The sequence below is a fragment of the Lissotriton helveticus genome, chromosome 3_1 (assembly GCF_964261635.1).
Source record: "Lissotriton helveticus chromosome 3_1, aLisHel1.1, whole genome shotgun sequence".
Taxonomy (NCBI): Eukaryota; Metazoa; Chordata; class Amphibia; order Caudata; family Salamandridae; genus Lissotriton; species Lissotriton helveticus.
The window spans coordinates 271,190,139-271,211,939 of NC_136061.1; the positions used below are offsets into that span (position 1 = coordinate 271,190,139).

General features: G+C 47.4%; 1 protein-coding gene across 1 annotated transcript; it reads left to right on the forward strand.

Annotated features, from left to right (window-relative positions):
- Positions 1-393: 393 nt before the first annotated feature.
- On the forward strand, positions 394-4,786 carry LOC144822934 (uncharacterized). Its single transcript, XM_078680983.1, has 2 exons — positions 394-1,788; positions 4,755-4,786. Exons 1-2 carry the CDS (start codon positions 462-464, stop codon positions 4,784-4,786), a joined length of 1,359 nt encoding a protein of 452 aa, XP_078537109.1. The 5' UTR covers positions 394-461.
- Positions 4,787-21,801: the final 17,015 nt, after the last annotated feature.

Consider the following 21,801-nt stretch of genomic DNA (forward strand, 5'->3'; position numbering starts at 1 on the left):
GTATATATGGCCATCCCTGACCACACGAAGTCCTCTTTTCTTGCTGCTACGCAGAAAGATAAGTCGCATTTTCTTTTCCTCTTTCATATTTTACTGTTTAGTGCGCGTTTATTGCATTGCTGTGTTTTATTTATGCTCCGTTTGCTGCCAAAGTTACTGTTGTGCTTTACGAGCGTTCGCGCTCCTTTTGCTGGTCGGTCTTTGTTCCGAGTTGCTTCTGCCCCGTTTTCGGACCCCCCCCCCTCGCGTGTGTCAGCGTTTGGTTTCTCCCGCTGCGCACGCTTCCCGCCTTACCGGCTGTTCCCTCACAGTGCTCCGTGGCTCCCTGCTGCTCGTGTGTCTACCGCTGCTTGCACAAAGCGGTGTCCGCCCCCAGGGGAGTGTCTCCCTGCCATTCCGGCCCGTTTCCGCCCCCTTTCCTTCCTCTCTGCATTAACCCTTTCCCTTCCGTTTTTGCTGCAATGGAAAATACAAGCTCTCCAGAGCTGGATAATGAGGAAAGCGAGGCTTTCAAGTCAGACCTCAGTCACTTCATTAATAATTCAGTGGAGACTGCTGTCGAGGCTTCTATGACTCGTGTGTCCAGACACATGGAAAATTCCCTTTTAAGCCTCATGACCAAAGCTTTGGCCCATTCTGCGGGGGATAGCAGAAAGCGTAAACTGGTTCCTTCCACTTCTCTGCCTAAAAAAGTGTCACTGTTGGGTCGCGAGGCCTCCTCGCATTTGGTTGAGGACGTGGTTCCTCCCAGGCCTCCTAGCAAGGAGGGGTTAAAGGTTGCTACGTCTAAGAGTAAAACTAAGACAAAAAATGTGGAGGTTCCTAAGAAGCTGGTCATTGATACAATTCCTGACACGGATGATGATGATGATGATATGGGTGACACAGATGATTCGACTGGTTTACTTCACTTGCTTGATTCTCCTTCCCCCAAGAAAGCGAGATTGGATGCTTTTGCGTCTGAACCTGTTTTGGATTCGGAGGGCCAGCCTATGTTTGACCCCTCTTCTATCAGACATCCCAATTCTACTGAGTGGTTCCCCACTCCTCATGTGGGTGAATACATCTCCTCCAAGCTCCGTCTGCCTTTGGACAAGTCTGTTCGTGCTAAGCTCAAGTCTGAGTGTCCAAAACCTTCCCTTCCTTGTCATGTCACCGTTACCCCTTCAATTGATCAGCCCCTTCTTACTTTCTTCTCGAAGTTTGGCAAGGATCCCCGCAGGGGTGTGGATAAGGCCTGGTCCACTTGCCAGGACAAGCTTTTGGATGTTGTGGGCCCTTTGGCCCGGGTTTTGGATATGGCGGAGACGGCCCGCTTGGAAGGTTCGGACCTTGATCCGGAAGAAATCTCTTTGTGGCTTCAACGCTCCTTTTGCCTGTTAGGTAATGCCAATGCAGCGATCACTCATGAGCGCCGTAAAGGACTGTTGATCAAATTGGATCCGAAGTTGGCCAACCTAGCTACCCAGGATCCGGGTGTCAAGGCTGACGGCCTTTTGTTTGGCGATTCCCTTGTCAAGGATCTCAGCCGTTACGTGTCCACATTTGCTTCTTTAGACAAAGCGCAATTTTCTATCAAAAAAGTGTTTGCCCCTCGGGTTTTTGGCAGGGCCGGCAGAGGCAGGAACCGCTCTTCCGGCCGCGGTTACCCGAACCAAGGTTCCAGAGGCGCAGCCAACTCCGGCTATCAAGAATTCAAGCCACAGTTCTACCCCCAAAGAGGTCGTGGCTTCAGGGGTCGAGGACAAAAAGGTTTCCGCGCCCACAACAACAACGTCAACAACCAAGGTGAGCTCTCCCCCTCCTATCGGAGGACGTCTTGCTCTTTTTCTTCACAGGTGGCGCGCGCTCACGGCGGATCCCTGGGTCCTCAATTCCGTTCAAGGCTATCTCATCGAGTTTTACGCTCAGCCTTTCCAGTCTATTTTTCCTCCTCCGTTGGTTTTTTCCGCAGACGTAGCTCTGCTAGTCTCACAGGAGATCCGAAGTCTTCTTCACAAACAAGCCATTCTTGTCGCTCCCTTCGATCCCTCAGGTTTTCTAAGCTCCCTCTTTTTGGTTCGAAAAAAGAACAAAAAAGTTCGTCCAGTCATCAATCTCAAGTGGTTCAACCAGTTCGTGGTTTATCGCCACTTCAAGATGGAGACCATTCTCCATCTCAGGGATACGTTACGCCAATCCGATTGGATGGTCAGACTCGATCTACAGGACGCATATCTTTCAATTCCTATACACGAGGCCCACACCAAATTTCTACAATTTCAGTGGTCCGGTGTCACTTACCGATTTCGTTCTCTTCCTTTCGGACTTTCTTCCGCTCCTTGGTGCTTCACCAAAGTGATGAAGCCAGTGGTGTCCCATCTGCGCTCCCTCGGTATTCGTCTCATCATTTATCTAGACGATATCTTGATCATGCACTCGGACATGCAGACTCTTCTTTCTCACCTCGAGATTGCTCAGTCTCTCCTTCTGGATCTGGGTTTCCTCATCAATTCCGAGAAATCTATGTTAGTCCCTTCCCAGAGTGTGGAATTTCTAGGCTTCCGAGTGGACTCTTCCACAGCATCTCTTTATCTCCCGAAATCCAAAGTTTCAGCCATTCGGTCAGAATTATGTCAAATTCTTCGCCTTTCCGAGGTGTCTCTTCGTTCGCTTGCAAGGGTCGTAGGCCTTCTGTCAGCCTCCATTCAAGCGATCTTTCCAGGACCTCTGCACTATCGAGCTCTGCAGCGCTTGAAGATTCGTCATCTGCGCCAAGGCTTGGCGTACTCGGATCTTGTCCAGCTGGACCAAGAATCTCGTCTCGAGTTACAATGGTGGATAGACCATTTAGATGCGTGGAACGGGAGAACGATTTTTGCAACGGCCCCCGATCTTGTATTAGAATCAGATGCCAGCCTGTCGGGTTGGGGCGCCCGATGTGGTTCAATCTCGACTGGAGGTACATGGTCTCCAGAGGAGTCGTCATTGCACATAAACTGTTTAGAGATGCTGGCAGGCTCCTTTGCAATCCGCAGTCTGGCAAAAAACAAAGCAAGTTGTTCCATCCTCCTTCGGATGGACAATGTTTCTGCGGTTCGCTACATAAACCATCTAGGTGGCACAAAGTCAAAACCGCTGGCGGACCTTGCAAAGAGCCTTTGGCACTTCTGTCTTCAACACAAGCTATCTCTCCGAGCGGAATATCTCCCGGGCAGTCTCAACGCCATCGCAGATTGGCACTCTCGATACCTTCGAGATTCAAGCGATTGGAAGCTGCTTCCCTCCGTCTTTCTTTCTCTCTCCCAGAAATGGGGTCCCTTTTCTATCGATCTCTTCGCTTCCCGGCTCAATTCCCAACTTCCCGCTTTCTTCAGCTGGAGACCGGACCCTCTTGCTCTCGCGACAGATGCATTCCTGCAGGATTGGTCTCTGACTCTCAATTATGCGTTTCCTCCGTTCATAATGATCAACAGGGTTCTGGCCCAGGTTCGTCGTCAGTCGACATCCTTGGTTCTCCTGGCTCCTTTCTGGCAAGCCCAAATCTGGTTCCCCTCTCTCTTGGAGCTCGCGGTGGACTTTCCGGTGCTGCTTCCCTTCAGCGAAGATCTCCTGCTAGATCCTCAGGGACTTCCACACGCCTTGATTCTGGACAGATCTCTAGTTCTGTCCGCTTGGAGGATCTCCGGTCTTCCGCGCCTGACGTCTTCATTTCACAGGAGGCTTCAATCTTTATCAGCAGAGCTTGGGCCCCTGGCACCTCCAGAGCCTACAAGTCCGCTTGGTCTTTATGGGCAAGCTGGTGTATGGAACGGTCTGTCGATCCCTTTTCAGCTCCTTTAAGCCTCGTGGTTAATTTTTTGGCTTCCGAAGCTAGTGCGGGTAAGTCCTATCGCACGGTTAATCTGTACAGATCTGCTATCTCTTTGAATCATTGTCCTATTGACAATAAACCTGTGGGTTCCCACCCTTTGGTGTGTCGCCTGCTTCGTGGAGTTCGATTTTCAAAACCTCCGTTGGCTAAGTATTCCTTTTTGTGGGATGTTAATTTGGTGTTCAAATTGTTTATTTCATGGCCTGCAAATGATGCTCTTTCTCTCAAAATGTTGTCAGCCAAACTTACCATGTTGTTATGTTTAATTTCAATCAAACGTGTCTCTGATGTCAGAGCTTTGGATTTGTCTTCCAGACAGTTTTCACCTTCTGGTGTTTTGTTTCAGGTTCACAGGCGTACCAAAACCAATATACAATCTGTGTTTTATCCTTATTTTCCTTCACAGCCCCAACTTTGTGTTGGACAATGTTTAAAGAGTTATGAACAAAAAACTGCTGGTCTCAGGTCTTCCTCTCATTCGCAATTGCTCATTTCTTTTCGCAAACCCCATCTCCCTGTGTCCTCTGCCACTTTAGCCCGTTGGGTGAGGTGGATCATGTCCCTTGCGGGCATTGATGTTACTGCTTTTGGTGCACACTCGGCCAGGGGTGCCATGGCCTCTAAAGCCTTTTGGGCAGGCTCTCGTTTGGAGGATATCCTGAAATCAGCAGATTGGTCTAATGATGCTATTTTCAAAACGTTTTATTGTAAACCTGTTGTTTCTGCTTCTTCTGTTGTTGTTGATATGCTTTGAACAAGCATAATAGGAGCCTCCGTTCTTGACATAAAATGTAGATTTTCCTAGTATTTATGACGGAAAGTCTTAATTTTATTAAAGACACGGAGGCGAGTATTATCCCACCTCTATTCTACTAATTTTGTCTGTTTTTCCCACCCTTAGGAACTCCGGCTTTACCACCGACCTCCAACTGAACCTGCATCTGCTCCAGTGGATGTTCTTTCTTCATCGGGGACTCTCCTCCAGCGTTTTCCTGCAGTCCTGGGTTTCCTACAGGATATTTTGGCTTGGATTATGACTGTGTGCATTTTAGTTTCTATTTTTCCATTGTTTATGCATTCTCTTTGACTTCTCGCACAAGAAAAGAGGACTTCGTGTGGTCAGGGATGGCCATATATACTATCCTGGTTGTGATTGGACCATTGTTTGTTTATTCTATCCCCATTGGCCAGTAGTTTTCTGCTGGGCCTTCTGGGTATTTGTAGTTCTTTGCTTATCTTGCTGCTATTTAAAATAAAGCAAGAAAAGAAGGCATAATACTCGCCTCCGTGTCTTTAATAAAATTAAGACTTTCCGTCATAAATACTAGGAAAATCTACATTCCTAACTATATATGGTCTATAACCTATGGTTTTTTCAGTGAATTTTCAAGGTTTTGTAAATGCTAATTCCTAACTATATATGGTCTATAACCTATGGTTTTTTCAGTGAATATATATATATATATATATATATATATATATATATATATAACATTTCTATGGCAAAATGAAACTCCTCATTTTGTTCCTTTTCAAATTAAATGTATTAAGTGTTACCACTTTATTCCAATCAAGATGACTTCAGGTGTGCCATACTTTTGTCATAAGTAAGACTGTTAGCGTTCTAGTTGTTCTTTAGAACACTCTGGGACATTCTGTCATTGGGCTATAGTTGGGCTACATCTGGCTGATATTTGGGCTACATTTGGGCTCTTTTGTCTCTGGTGGCCATCTTGGGAGACTGCATATCAGAATTTTTTTAATGAAATATAAGAGGATTTGAGAAGTCACTCAAAATGTGCCCTAATTTTTCTTTCTTCAGCACTAATCATAATTTCTATGGCAAAATGAACCCCCTCATTGTGGTCCTTTGCAAATTAAATGTTTTAAGTGTTAACACTTTATTCCAATCAAGATGACTTCAGGTGTGCCATACTTTTGTCATAAGTAAGACTGTTAGCGCTCTAGTTGTTCTTTAGAACACTCTGGGGCATTCTGTCACTGGGCTATAGTTGGGCTACATCTGGCTGATATTTGGGCTACATTTGTTTTTTTTGTCTCTGGTGGCCATCTTTGGGCTACATTGGGCTACATTTGGTCTCTAACATATATATAGCCCAATGTAGCCCAATATATATTTTTCAAAGTTAATTTTCGTAAAAACCACTGGAGCATATATCTTGAGACATAGCAAAGGCACATCGGGCTACCAGTCCCTACAATTTTGCCAAGTTTTGTGGAAATCCATTCAGCCGTTCGAGCTAAAAGTGAGTCCAACCGCTCTATGGAAAACTCAATGTTAAAAACATGTTTTGGGACCCCCTTTTTTCTCGGCCCCCGCTTGACGAAACCCGCCCAAACTTTCAGGGGACGCTCAGAAACAAAATGTGCCATTTTCCTGAAAATTTCAGCCAATTCCGTCCATCAACGCCAAAGTTATTCAACATAGAATTTTCAGAAATCCCTATTCAAAAAAATCCTAACTATATATACCTACTGGCGACTGCCAGTAGGTAATATATATATATATAACATTTCTATGGCAAAATGAAACCCCTCATTTTGTTCCTTTTCAAATTAAATGTATTAAGTGTTACCACTTTATTCCAATCAAGATGACTTCAGGTGTGCCATACTTTTGTCATAAGTAAGACTGTTAGCGTTCTAGTTGTTCTTTAGAACACTCTGGGACATTCTGTCATTGGGCTATAGTTGGGCTACATCTGGCTGATATTTGGGCTACATTTGGGCTCTTTTGTCTCTGGTGGCCATCTTGGGAGACTGCATATCAGAATTTTTTTAATGAAATATAAGAGGATTTGAGAAGTCACTCAAAATGTGCCCTAATTTTTCTTTCTTCAGCTCTAACCATAATTTCTATGGCAAAATGAACCCCCTCATTTTGTTCCTTTGCAAATTAAATGTTTTAAGTGTTAACACTTTATTCCAATCAAGATGACTTCAGGTGTGCCATACTTTTGTCATAAGTAAGAATGTTAGCGCTCTAGTTGTTCTTTAGAACACTCTGGGACATTCTGTCACTGGGCTATAGTTGGGCTACATCTTGCTGATATTTGGGCTACATTTGTTTTTTTTTGTCTCTGGTGGCCATCTTTGGGCTACATTGGGCTACATTGGGCTACATTTGGGCTCTAACATATATATAGCCCAATGTAGCCCAATATATATTTTTCAAAGTTAATTTTCGTAAAAACCACTGGAGCATATATCTTGAGACATAGCAAAGGTACATCGGGCTACCAGTCCCTACAATTTTGCCAAGTTTTGTGGAAATCCATTCAGCCGTTCGAGCTAAAAGTGAGTCCAACCGCCCTATGGAAAACTCAATGTTAAAAACACGTTTTGGGACCCCCCTTTTTTCTCGGCCTCCGCTTGACGAAACCCCCCCAAACTTTCGGGGGATGCTCAGAAACAAGATGTGCCATTGTCCTGAAAATTTCAGCCAATTCCGTCCATCAACGCCAAAGTTATTCAACATAGAATTTTCAGAAATCCCTATTCAAAAAAATCATAACTACATATACCTACTGGCGACCACCAGTAGGTAATATATATATATATATATTCAGCTCCAAAATCCCCCTCCCCAACCAGGGAAGGAAGCGGCCGCACTCGCGTGGAGTTTTCAAAGTTATTTTATTGCACAAAAAACAGGACGCGTTTCGGCAGACGTGCCTTTTTCCTCTGTGTCAACCTGTGCAACAAGCGTTACCGCCATTTAAACTTGCATTTCAAAATCAATTACACATTTTTTTCATGTGAATGCATTGACATGAAAGACAGACAAATTCAAAATTACGACTGTGGCGGCCATTTTAGAGTGGTGTACATGATACTATCAGCCTGATTCATGTAGGTAAGTTGCACTCGCAAAGGGCCAGATTTTCAGAATCTGGCCCTTTGCGAGTGCAATTTTTGCATTTGGTATTCATGATACCAAATGCAAAAATCGCTATGTAAGAATTCGCATATTTGCGTGGAATGGCATTTAAGGAATCTCTAATAGAGATTCCTCAAATGCTATTCATGACACAAAACAAAATAGCGATTTTGGACTTTTGGGGCCGCTATTTACCGAGAGGTCAGACCTGTCGGTAAATAGCAAAAACTCAGAAAAATGCTTTTAAAAGCATTTTTCTAAGTTGCATGTTGCACACACACATGTCCTTTGGACATGTGTGTGCGCAACACCTGTTCAAATGTGCATTTTAGGGGTGCTACAGGGCGTCCTTTGGACACCCCTGGCACCCTTAAAATCGCTATCTTATTTGCGAGTAGCAAATTGCTACTCGCAAATGAGGGATACTCCCCATTCATTCCTATGGGCCTCTTGGCCCATAGGAATGAATGGGGAGTTTTTGCGAGTAGCAATTTGCTACTCGCAAATAAAAAACATGTAGGAATCGCTATTTTATTAGCAATTCCTACATGAATGCCGTTTTGCGTGTCCTCAATAGCGAGTCGCTATGATTCGCTATTAGGGCCACGCAAAACGGCATGTACATGAATCAGGCTGTTAATACCTAAATAACCATTGTTACAATCATGAGTTATTATCCTGCCATATTTACAAGTCGTGTATTGAGTCAATCATGAAAACAAAATCTGAAGAGAAAAATTAATTGCTAAACAATTAAGCCCTGTATATATATATATATATATATATATATATATATATATATATATATATATATATATCGAAGTACAATTCCTGTCCGTCAATGCCACGGCGGAACCAAGCAGGTGCGGACCTCTTCCCCCAAGAAACAATTCATGTACAATGACGGGCCACAAACACACAGGATTGTGTGAGCAGTATTTCAATTTATTTGCATTTTCTAGGATGACGCGTTTCACTCCATACATATACATATACATATACATACATACATTTACATACTCATATATATATATATATATATATATATATATATATATATATATATATATATATATATATAATGAACTCAGCTTCTCCTCCTCACGGTACAGAGAACCACAGGACACAGCAGGGCTTTGATGTAGATTTAATTTTTGAGGCTGCAAGACCGGTTTTGGCGCGATGCCTTTATCAAATGCATCTCTCAAGCAGCACGTTGTCCTCTTACTCATTTTTATTGGCTGGCTCCTCCTTTCCAAGTGGTGGATGGCCCACCTGCACCACGTTAGTCTTGCTTGCAAAATTATCTAGGGACTACCAGTCCCATGGAGCCACAAGCCGCTACACTTGGTGCCGGTGACAGGGAAAACATGCTGCAACTAGAAAGTATTTTCATTCAGTCCCTTTCTTTTCCCATCGAACTCAGTGTTTTTTTAATATGATGTTAGGGCGCAGGTAAAGTGATGGCGTCCTTTTTCACTGAGGTGCACGATGGTGGGTCAAGGAAAAAATCCGATACCTCGGCTAATTTCACAAATGTTTCCATGTTGCCTTGACCTTCTTCTTTAAAAGGGTCCTGTGTGCGCGCCACAGGCAGCGCGGTGAAATATGAACTCAGCTTCTCCTCCTCACGGTACAGAGAACCACAGGACACAGCAGGGCTTTGATGTAGATTTAATTTTTGAGGCTGCAAGACCGGTTTCGGCGCGATGCCTTTATCAAATGCATCTCTCAAGCAGCACGTTGTCCTCTTACTCATTTTTATTGGCTGGCTCCTCCTTTCCAAGTGGTGGATGGCCCACCTGCACCACGTTAGTCTTGCTTGCAAAATTATCTAGGGACTACCAGTCCCATGGTGCCACAAGCCGCTACACTTGGTGCCGGTGACAGGGAAAACATGCTGCAATTAGAAAGTATTTTCATTCAGTCCCTTTCTTTTCCCATCGAACTCAGTGTTTTTTGAATATGATGTTAGGGCGCAGGTAAAGTGATGGCGTCCTTTTTCACTGAGGTGCACGATGGTGGGTCAAGGAAAAAATCCAATATATATAAAAATATTCAATGTGCTCATCTCTCAGCTCCACAATATCCAGGAAAAGACAAGGCGAACCCAAATTTTCAGTGCTATTTCCCGTTCATTGTTAGCCCAGCACTGCCGCCATTACGCGTTTCGATCCTCGAGGGACCTTGATCACATGACACGCTACTAGGTACAATCCACCTTTTTAAAGTGACGTGCATAATTTTACCATAGACATAGAAAGCATCCTTTGTAAACAATGTTTCAGTACTCCATTGGCAAATCAAATTTTAATACCAAGCATTGTGCAAAACTTCACATGTTGTTTGTTTAAATACATGACATTTTGTAATCCGCAGAATAGACTTAAATTAAATTAAAAGTCAAATCCTGGGGGGGCGTGGCCAAGATGGCGGTGTGAGCGGACGTGCCTCTCGGAGCTCCCACCGCCGGCCGCCAGCATAGCGACTTACGCAGCACCTCATCTCCCGTATTGGGCTCAACCAGAGAGCGCCTGTCGCCCTGACGTGCCCGGTGCCGGAGGAGTCCTTGGCGGATTGCTGCGGGCTCCGTGGGCCACGGAATCGGCCCGTCCTGTGAGCGACCTGGTGCGGCCTGGTGAGGCCCAGTGAAGGAGAGGCGGGGCCGAGGCAGGCAGAGGAGCGCACCCGACTTAGGCACGTCCCGGCCCGCGCGGCTCCCCGCGAGGTTCCCGGGTTCTTGTCGCCCGGGGGCTGCTGGGGACCCGCCGCCACCCACCCCAGGAGAAGTTGCATTGGTTCGGGTCGGCCAGTGGAGGGACCCGGGGTGCCCTGTGAGGGGGACCCGCAAACGGGAATCCGATTGCCTATCGCCTGGACTCCGGGCTCGGCGGAGCGCGTGCAAAGGTGAGGAGCAGCGGGTTACCCATAGATCGCTACACGGCCGCATTGCTCACGGAGCGAGTGAGACGCTCCCGCACGGCATTGCTCTGCCCCGCGGGAACGCAGAGAAGTGGACCGGACAGAGAGATCGCCTGTGGACGACGACGGGCCTGTCGTGGGCCCGGAGGGTCGGCCGGTTGGCCCGAGGTGGCCAGGGCGCTGAGGACTAGCGGCCACCATCTTAGATTGCGAGTTGGCTGCCTGGCAGAGAGTGGGATCGGCCTCAGCACGGCACCATAGGAGAGCGCGCTTGCTCGCCGCAGTAGCAGGCATGCACTGTAGGCCTGGGGTGGCGCGCCCATAGAGGTCGTGAGGCCTGAATCAGATCTGGCGGCTGGAGCTGCACCCGAGGGTCGGTGGTGAGTGGTCGGATAGCGAGGAGAGGGCCTGGCAGGGTGAGTGGAGCCAAGGTCGGCAACCCCCGGAGGGGCTGGAGGACCGCCGGTGGGTCCCATGGAGGGCCTCTTGAGCGGTTGGTGACTACTTCGTGCCTGGTTGGAGAGCCGGGGTCGCACAAGTACTCGTGGGCCTGAGCCGCCTGGCTGTGTTGCACCGGCCGCTGCCTAGACATGGGACATGTCCACGGCGAGAGTACGCAAAGACAGAACCATTAAAGATCTGTTCACCCCTACCACGGCGGGGAAGAGAGCGGAACCCACTACGTCGGGACAGAAGACAGGAACTAGCAAAATGGCGGCCAGCACTCCCGACACTGGAACATCGAGCGCTGAGGAGCCCATCACTAAGACTTTTCTGGAGTCCCTCTTCAGTGGCCTGCGAGAAGATATCCGTGCTCTGAAGACGGAACTACAGGAGGAGATTAGTGTAATGCACGCACCTTTGTCTCGGAGGTGTCCTGGATCCTCGCCGCTAAAACCCTGATTCCCCCTGTCACCCCTCGGAACACAGGATTGTACACTGAATCCCAAGTTGTAACTAGGGGGAACACAGGGGAACAAAACAAGGGTAGTAAAGGGAAAAGAAATACGCCTCCTCTCTCTTCTGTGGTCTGTGTAAGACAGTATGTGTCTGCAGCACCTGGATCTCTAATAAGACAAAAACAGGAAAACGTGAAAAACCAACCCCCCTTTCATTACTCTTTTGTGTTGTACTATTATGGTCTAGAATGACTAACTACGTGTACCTTTAGTAGAATGTAACACCACTCGAACCAATATTCAAACTATGCCAGGCGAACTTCCTGTGACAGTCTTGAGTGTTTTCCGCACACACAGCTTCTGTATACAATATAAACAAATAAGGCACTGCTTCCAAAATGCCTACATCCAGAACACGACTATTATGCAATTCACTCACCACGTGTATATCATAACTGCAACTCTAATTTGAAGCACAAGTCACTGATAAAACACGGGACTCCAAAAGAATCAAACTCGAATTTCTCAAAAGGAAAAATAAACTCCACAGTATGTCTTTCTACTGTGGCAGACCTTCGCACATGAAACCAGGAGGCAATTCAAACTCAAAAATAGACTCTACGAGCCCAAGACAAGCCGTCTCGACTCTCTAAGAAATAAACACCAGCACTCCACACCTGGAGCCGGGAATCACTGAAACAAAATGCCGACACCCTACCTCCTCGGACGCCGACCTCAGATAACCTCAGATACCGACCCGGAACGAAAACAGGAACAGCTTAGCTAAACGCAAAGCACTTCCTTGTTCCATGGGGCGGGTTATATTCCGTTTCACTACATTGTGCGCATGCGTGCATACTGCGCATGTGCACCAGTCTATGGGGCTCCTTTTGCCAACCACTGCCAACCACTGTTCTCGTATGCTCATACCTCAATTTTCTCCACTTGCGCGTCGCCTATTTCCCACGCATCCGGCAGGCATGACAGAACACCCCTCCTACAGAGCCCCCCACAGGTTTCGGTTTATGGGGGTACCTACTGTGGAAAGCCCTCAATAACCGAGGAGCATGGACCTGTCCAGCTGGTTCCCAAGATCTTTCCTCAATACCATAGCCTTTCCAGTGAACAAGATATTGGAGTCGACCTCTCACTCTGCTTGAATCAACAATAGCACCGACCTCATATTCGTCGACCTCATCAACCATCGTAGGTAACAGGACTGGCTGAAGGCGAGTACCTGGCGCAACAGGCTTCAATAAAGAGACATGAAACACCGGGTGTACTTTCATGGTAGGAGGTAGGGTCAATTTCATGGCTACAGGGTTTATGACCTTTACAACAGAAAAAGGACCAATGTATTTAGGTTGGAACTTGCAGGCCCCTTTAAGAGAAAGATGTCTAGTTGAAAGCCACACCTTGTCGTCTTTTTTATACTCAGGTTCTGTGTGTCTATGTGTGTCAGCTGCCTTTTTGTACTCAGTTTTGGCTTTATCCAAATTGTCATGGATGGTGGAATGCACCCTCTGCAAGTGGGCGACTAAATCAGTGACAGCAGGGTTCGCACAAGGTCGCAATGGAGAAAAGGGTAAGAATTTAGGATGGAAACCATAGGTGGCATAAAAAGGGGTGAATAAGGTCGAGAAGTGATGACTGTTATTATATGACAGTTCAGCCAACCAAATCAATTCATCCCATTCTCTTTGGTCGTGCAACAATTGGCATCTCAGGAATTGCTCAAGACTCTGGTTTACCCTTTCGGTCTGACCGTCTGTCTGTGGGTGATGACTCGAAGAGAGATGAACCTCTATCCCCAGTGTCTTGCATAATTGTCTCCAAAACTTGGAGATGAACTGAGAGCCACGATCTGTGACTAGAACATTAGGTAGACCATGGAGTCTGACTATATTCTGGAGGAATATCTCTGCCAATGAAGAAGAGGTTGGTAATTTCTGTAATGGGATGAAGTGAGAAGCCTTGGTGAACATGTCCACAACTACAAGGAGAGTGTTATTTCCCTTCACTGTACGGGGTGAATCCACTATGAAATCCATAGATACAGACTGCCAGGGGGCCTCAGGAGTGGGCATTGGAAGTAATAAACCTACATAGCCTTGATGTGATGTCTTCCCCTGAGCACATATTGGACATGTGTGGACATATTGTCGTACATCGCTAGCTATATGAGGCCACCAACAATATCGCCTGAGTAATTCAAGGGTTCTTTTGTATCCAGGATGGCCAGCCACACTATGTGAATGACACCATTCCATCGCCTGATTCTGAAGGGGTACTGAGGGTATGTACAGTCTGTCTTGAACGTACTGCAACTCTGACTTGACCGTAGACTGATGTTGGGACAAAACCTCCATAGCAACAGGTTCCTGTTGAGCTCTCTTCACCTGCATAAGAAACTCAACTTCAGTAGTGAGTCCCCCTATGATCCTTTGAGGAGCAATGATGCTAGGGGGTGTCTCTTCCGTAATCAAAGGAACAAAGCCCAACCTGGATAAAGCATCCGCTTTACCGTTTTGTCTGCCTGCACGATAATGTATACGGAAATCATATTCATTAAAAAACTGTGTCCATCTCATTTGTCTCATTGACAAAGCTTTAGCAGATTTGAGATATTGAAGATTTCGATGATCCGTCATGACTGTGACGGTATGATTCGTGCCTAGAAGATATTGTCTCCATTCCTCTAACACTTTTTTAATTGCCAGTAATTCTCTTTCCCCCACGGTGTAGTTTACTTCGGCAGGAGTTAGTTTATGCGAATAGTAGGCTACCGGATGGAGTTCCCCCGTATTGGAATCTGCCTGTGAGAGTACTCCCCCAACTGCCACCTGGGAAGCATCCACTTCCACCACATACGGACTAGACGGATCAGGATGTTTCAAAATAGGAGCTCTAGTGAATGCCTCTTTCAATGTACAGAAAGCTTTATGAGCTTCCGCCGTCCACTGAAAGGACACCCCCTTTTTTAACAAGTGAGTAATGGGAGCCACTAAATCGGAGAACTGATGTATAAATCTCCTATAGAAGTTTGCGAATCCAATAAATTGTTGGATTTCCTTGATAGATGTCGGGGGTGGCCAATCTAAAACAGCACTGACCGTCTGTGGATCCATACTCAATCCGGTTGCTGACACTATGTATCCCAAGAAAGAAACCTGATGTCTGTGAAAGAAACACTTATCTAGTTTACAAAAGAGGGAATTGTCATGTAGACACTGCAAGACCTCCTGGACATGACCTATATGTTCATCAAGAGTCCTTGAGTAGATCAATAAGTCATCAATGTAGGCAATGACCGACCTTTCCAGGAACTCCTTCAGCACCTCATTGATGAAATATTGAAATGCTGAAGGAGCATTGCAAAGCCCAAAGGGCATCACCCTATATTCATACAGGCCAAACTTAGTGCAAAACGCCGTCTTCCACTCATCTCCCTCTTTGACGCGGACTAGGTGGTAGGCTCCCCTTAGATCTAATTTTGTGAACCATTGTGCCCCTTTAATTTGGTCTAAAAGAGAGGAGATGAGCGGTAACGGATATTTGTTTTTCACTGTTATGTTGTTGAGGGCTCTGTAATCGATACAACAGCGTAAGCCCCCCTCCCGTTTAGGGATGAAAAAGAGCGATGAAGAGGCAGGTGACCTAGAAGGTCTAACAAAGCCAAGGTCTAACATGGTATCGAGGTATTCCCTTAAGTACACGTTTTCTTTGTCAAAAACGGATTTAAAATCCAAGTACACTGAGGGCAAGTCACTATCAGGTTGATCATAAGGTAAGGAATATTCAGGACTGCTCAAAGCTGATACGGAAGGCAGAAAGGGTACTGTGATCGGGTTTGGTACAACGGATCCCCCTCTAGTCGTCCCATCATAATGGTGGTCTCTGCAGTCTACTCCAAAAGTAAGCTTGGACGTTTTCCAGTCTATGTGAGGGTTATGAAACCTCAACCATGGAAGGCCTAGTACTACCGGAAACTGAGGTGATTCTATCATGTCGAAAACAAGAACTTCTCTGTGTGTGTCCTCTATTATCGTTTCCAAAGGGATACTGGAATGTGTTATGGGACCGTTTTTTAATAAACTCCCATCTATGGTGTACACTTCTTCCTGTGTGTCTTTTTGCACTCTGGGAATGTGATGTGTCTGAGCCCAATGACAATCCATAAAATTACCAGAGGCTCCCGAGTCAATCATGATGGGTTGTGTGATTGTAGAAGATTTCCAAGACAGGGTGGATGGTATAAAGAAATGTCCTATATTTGACATAATGGAGGAGACCATGTGTGCCATAGGACCCGATTGTAAGGTCTCAGTTACCTTCGGGTCTGTCAGTTTTCCGCTTTGCGGGATTGCTTGGGTTTCACGGGACATTCTCTGAGGAAATGCCCTGCTTTACCACAATAAAGACATAACCTGTTGTCTCGTCGTCTTTGTTTTTCCGATTCACTTAGTGGCCCTCTAATACTGCCTATTTGCATAGGTTCAGGTTCTTCGGTTTTTATTTCGGGCTCTACCCTTCGTTCCTTAGGGGTGGGTCTAGGGTAGTCACTCCTTCCCTTGTCTTTTCTTCTCTCACCTAACCGGTGATCCAGTTTCACTACCAAATCTATTAGCTCGGGACAGGTATCAGGAGGGTCCACCACATGAGCTAGTGCATCTTTTAGTTCGTCTCTTAAGCCTTTATAGAATAAAGCACTACGCTTTTCTACTGGCCAATCTGCTTCAACCACTAATCTATTAAAGGTAGATATATAGGTGATTAAATCCTTTGATCCTTGTTTTAAATAAAGCAATTCTGTGTCTGCGGCATGTGTGAAAGAATGTTTGTCAAACATTTTTCTTAATTCTCGTCGAAAAGAATCATAATCTAGGAGTAAAGGATCATCCTTCTCTATCAAAGGAATCGTCCAATTGGCTGCTGACCCACCTAAATATGATAATACAAAAGCAACCTTAGCCTGATCATTCGGAAAACAGGGGGCTTTACATAAAAAATGCAATTGGCATTGGGTTAGGAAAGCTGCGCATTTCGAGGGATCCCCATAGAATCTTTCAGGAGGAGCAAGAGGGATGGTGTGTGGTGTAACGACTTGCACTATAGGATTGGGACTACTAGCTCCTGCACCGTCTATTCTATTCAGGCTCAAGTTATCTAGTCTGTCTGCTATGGACTGTGTTTCCCGCTGTAGATTGCCTACCATGCTAGCTACGTCTTGAAGGGTGAGATCCATGGCACCTGGGAGACAATTTGATAAAGGCTTCGCGTTCTGTAATGCACGCACCTTTGTCTCGGAGGTGTCCTGGATCCTCGCCGCTAAAACCCTGATTCCCCCTGTCACCCCTCGGAACACAGGATTGTACACTGAATCCCAAGTTGTAACTAGGGGGAACACAGGGGAACAAAACAAGGGTAGTAAAGGGAAAAGAAATACGCCTCCTCTCTCTTCTGTGGTCTGTGTAAGACAGTATGTGTCTGCAGCACCTGGATCTCTAATAAGACAAAAACAGGAAAACGTGAAAAACCAACCCCCCTTTCATTACTCTTTTGTGTTGTACTATTATGGTCTAGAATGACTAACTACGTGTACCTTTAGTAGAATGTAACACCACTCGAACCAATATTCAAACTATGCCAGGCGAACTTCCTGTGACAGTCTTGAGTGTTTTCCGCACACACAGCTTCTGTATACAATATAAACAAATAAGGCACTGCTTCCAAAATGCCTACATCCAGAACACGACTATTATGCAATTCACTCACCACGTGTATATCATAACTGCAACTCTAATTTGAAGCACGAGTCACTGATAAAACACGGGACTCCAAAAGAATCAAACTCGAATTTCTCAAAAGGAAAAATAAACTCCACAGTATGTCTTTCTACTGTGGCAGACCTTCGCACATGAAACCAGGAGGCAATTCAAACTCAAAAATAGACTCTACGAGCCCAAGACAAGCCGTCTCGACTCTCTAAGAAATAAACACCAGCACTCCACACCTGGAGCCGGGAATCACTGAAACAAAATGCCGACACCCTACCTCCTCGGACGCCGACCTCAGATAACCTCAGATACCGACCCGGAACGAAAACAGGAACAGCTTAGCTAAACGCGAAGCACTTCCTTGTTCCATGGGGCGGGTTATATTCCGTTTCACTACATTGTGCGCATGCGTGCATACTGCGCATGTGCACCAGTCTATGGGGCTCCTTTTGCCAACCACTGCCAACCACTGTTCTCGTATGCTCATACCTCAATTTTCTCCACTTGCGCGTCGCCTATTTCCCACGCATCCGGCAGGCATGACAATTAGAGAGGTCCGCCGCGACATGGATGCTATAGGAGAAAGAGTAGCAGACTTAGAGACTAAGAGCGATGGACGTGATATTGAAATTGGGGCGCTGCAACAGGAGATCATCCGTATACATGATCAGCAGGTGGACCTCCAGTCCCACGTCGAGGACCTGGAAAACCGCTCTCGGCGGCACAACATCAGGATCCGAGGAGTGAGGCAGACTCCCGACACAGTGTACCTTTTCCACTTCACACGGGGCCTATTCAATCACGTCCTGGGTAGGCCAGCTGACTCGGCCTTACGCATTGATAGGGCTCACCGGACGGGTCCACCCAGAGCCCCCTCAGCATTGCCGGCGGATATATTGGTCTGCATCCAGGACTTCCGCACCAAGGAGGAGATCCTAAGCAAAGCCCGACAGCTGGGAACCATTTCCTTTGGTGACCACGCTCCGGCCCTGTATCAGGACTTGGCGGCCATCACACTTGAAAAGCGTAGGTCCTTCAAGCCGGTCACCGCTAAGCTGAGACGTCGCAATATCTCATACAGTTGGGGCCATCCCTTCCGACTGGTGTTCAAGTGGGACAACAAGGTGTGCCAATTGAGGTCCCTCAGGGAAGCGTGCCACCTCCTGGGCATCGAGGAACCAAAGGAGGAAGAGGGCCCGTCCGTCGGGGGAGCTTCGGGAGCGGAAGCCGCCGGCGGCAGCAGCGGAGGAGGCGCAGGCCGAGACGTCCCCCCTAGGGGAGATCAAGGAGGGTCAACGATCGGCAGTGGAGACGGCGGCGATGGAACTGGCGGCTACCGACAACGGATGAAGTTAGGATGCGACCCTTGAGGCGTTCCTAAGAGCGGTTGAGATGAGATGAGGAGGGTCGGCGGCGGGAGGGGAGACAATGGACCCGGACACATTCCCCCACACTGTTCTTCACGCTGACTCGACAAGTGTGGACAATGGACAAGTTTATTCCTCGTTGGGGAAGGGGGGATTGGTTGTGGGTGGGTTGGGGAGGGGCCGGAGGGGGAATATCCTTGGTCCTTGGTTCATGGGTTGGGAGGTATGGGCTTTACTCCAGTGTGTTGGTTGTTCGGGGGGAGGGTGAGTGCTGGTACTCGGGTGGGAACTTACTGGGCTATTTCATTAGCAGGGATGCAGATACACCTCTCTAGATGGTGATGGATGACTTAATTATCCTCACTCTAAATGTGAGGGGTCTGAATAACCCGGTAAAGCGCAAAGCGATCCTGCTCCAGTTGGAACAATCCCAGGCGGACATCTGCCTCTTACAGGAGACGCACCTTCTGGCCAGGGACTGTCACCGGCTTAGGTCTTGTAAGTTCCCCCTTCAATTCTTTTCCTCCTGCCCTGATAAAAAGGCGGGAGTTGCGATCCTGGTGGCACATAAGTTTAAGGGTAAGGTCCTGGGCAAGCTTGCGGAAATTAAGGGTTGACTTTTGGTCTACAGGTTTGCAGTGGGTGATTTGACGTACACGATTGGCACGATCTATGGGCCCAATGAAGGCCAGGACAAATTCCTGCACAGAGCGCTCACTGACACTACGGACACGACTGACCGATATCTACTGTTGGGTGAGGACTTGAATTTGGTTTTTGACAATATATTAGATAGGTCCTGTCAACGCACTGCACAGGTGGGGTGGGGGCGCTCTCGGTCGCAGGTTTAGCCCGATTGCGGGACTTAGGGCTAGTGGATCTTTGGCACATGCTCCACCCCGGGGAGAAGGACTACACATACTTTTCAGCTGCCCATTAAACATACGCGCGCCTAGATTATCTGCTTGTCTCCACAGCTACTCAATCACTTGTCACTAGCGTCGACATAGGTACAGCCTCTCTCTCTGACCACGCTCCGGTCATGGTCACCCTCTCCAGGCCAGCAGCGCAGCGCTCCCATAGAGTCTGGCGTCTCCTTGAATCGTTGCTGTACAGGAAGGTAGTGGTCTCCAAGATCCAGAAAGCAATAGCGGATTACCTCTCTCATAACAGCAACACCCACACCACGTTAGCTACACAGTGGGCAGCGCTGAAAGCAGTCCTTAGAGGGGAATGTATTTCTGTCTCGACAGCGGAGAACGCGGAACGCCAGGCCAAAAGGGACGAGCTCACCCACAAGACCAGAGAACTCGAGCAGATTCACAGGAGAACAGGGGCCCCGAGAATATGGCAGCAATTGAAGGCTGCGCGCCAGCAGCTTGCTGCTTTAGACTTGGATAGGGCAGAATACGCAGCCCTGCGATTGCGTCATGCGTATTATACCGGGGGAGACAGGTGCGGGCGCCTTCTGGTGCACAAGTTACGTGCGGTCACACAGAAACGGGAGGTTCAGGAACTGAGAGGGAGGGATGGCACACTTGTTACTGGGCAGCTGGGGCCTTCAGCGCTTTCTATGCTGATTTGTACGCAGCTGCCCCACCAGATCCGGAGGCGGAATCGGACTTCCTAGTGACGATCCCACTGCCGGCCCTGACCCAAGACCAGATTGATTGCCTGGAGAAGGACATTCGTCCGGAAGAGGTGATATCGGCCATTTCCCGCCTCAAACCGGGCAAAGCTCCTGACCCGGACGGATTTCCAGCGAGATTTTATAAAACATTCTGTGGCCAGGTAGCCCCTCTGCTTGCTAAACTCTTTACAGCTTTCGCGGAGGAGGGTGCGATCCCGAGAGACCTATTGGAAGCCTCCATCGCTGTGATACCCAAGCCGGGCAAAGATCAGGCTGACTGTGGAGCGTATAGGCCTATTTCTCTCCTAAACGTCGATTTGGAGGATGTATGACGTTACAACGCATACTTTTACAACGCCTAGCTTTACATCGCAAGTTTTACAACGCATACCATTACAACGCATAATGCTTTTGGGCGCTGGATAGTGAATAGTTTAATTTACTATTCCAACTCCAGTCCCCGTGGATAGTAGGGAAGGTGTTGGATAGTACATTAAACCTATTCCCTATCCTAGAGCTCCCCCCAGTGCTATGCGTTGTAATGGTTTGCGTTGTAAAAGTTGCGTTGTAATGGTAGTTCATTGTAAAAGTTTCGTTGTAAAGGCTGTATACCGAGCGACAGACCTCTGACAATACTAAGAGGGCCCTCCTCCTCCTAGAAAAGGCCGCTCGCACAGAGGGCGAATACATGATGCTGGCTATCGATGCCAAAAAGGCATTCGACAGGGTGCATTGGCCCTATTTAGAGAAAGTTTTGGTGAAGGCCGGCATGGGACCTAAATTCCGAACCAGGGTATTAAACTGTTATAAATTCCCATCAGCCGTGGTCCGTGTCAATGGCCACACGTCCCCCCCGGTTCGCGATCGAGCGAGGCACCAGACAAGGCTGCCCGCTATCCCCCCTGTTGTTCGCCCTGTATATGGAGCCCATCAGCACAACTAATTCGGCTGGACCCGATGGTCCAGGGAATCAAGTTTGGGTGAGATATCCACACCATAAACTTGTACGCTGATGACGTGCTAATATTGCTTGCCGACCCCCGGACCTCCCTCCCTGCGTGCCTTGACGATCTTGCTCAGTTCGGCCGAGTCTCGGGCTTTAAAGTTAATATGGCTAAATCTGTTGCCCTTGATCTGTCGCTGGAGCCCACCACGCGCTCCGATTTACGGGCGGCATTCCCACTGCAGTGGGCCTCTGAGGCGGTCCCCTACCTCGGGATACAACTGACGCCTTCCCTACAGACTACCGTGGATATTAATTACTCCCAACTGAGACAGAAAATCAGACGCGAATTGGGACAGTGGAAATATTACCCGCTGTCATGGCTGGGTAAGGTAGCGGCCGTCAAGATGACGATCCTCCCTCAAATACTCTACCTCTTTCGTACGATCCCCCTTGCTCCGCCGAGAGGCTGGATAAAATTGATGCAGTCGGAACTCTTGCAATTTATA

What these genes read in the sequence shown, in the direction of transcription:
- LOC144822934 (XM_078680983.1), top strand. Translation starts at nt 462, where the DNA reads ATGGAAAATACAAGCTCTCCAGAGCTGGATAATGAGGAAAGCGAGGCT. An exon ending in CAACAACGTCAACAACCAAG is followed by an intron (nt 1,789 to 4,754) that starts GTGAGCTCTCCC and finishes TCCCACCCTTAG; the next exon opens with GAACTCCGGCTTTACCACCG.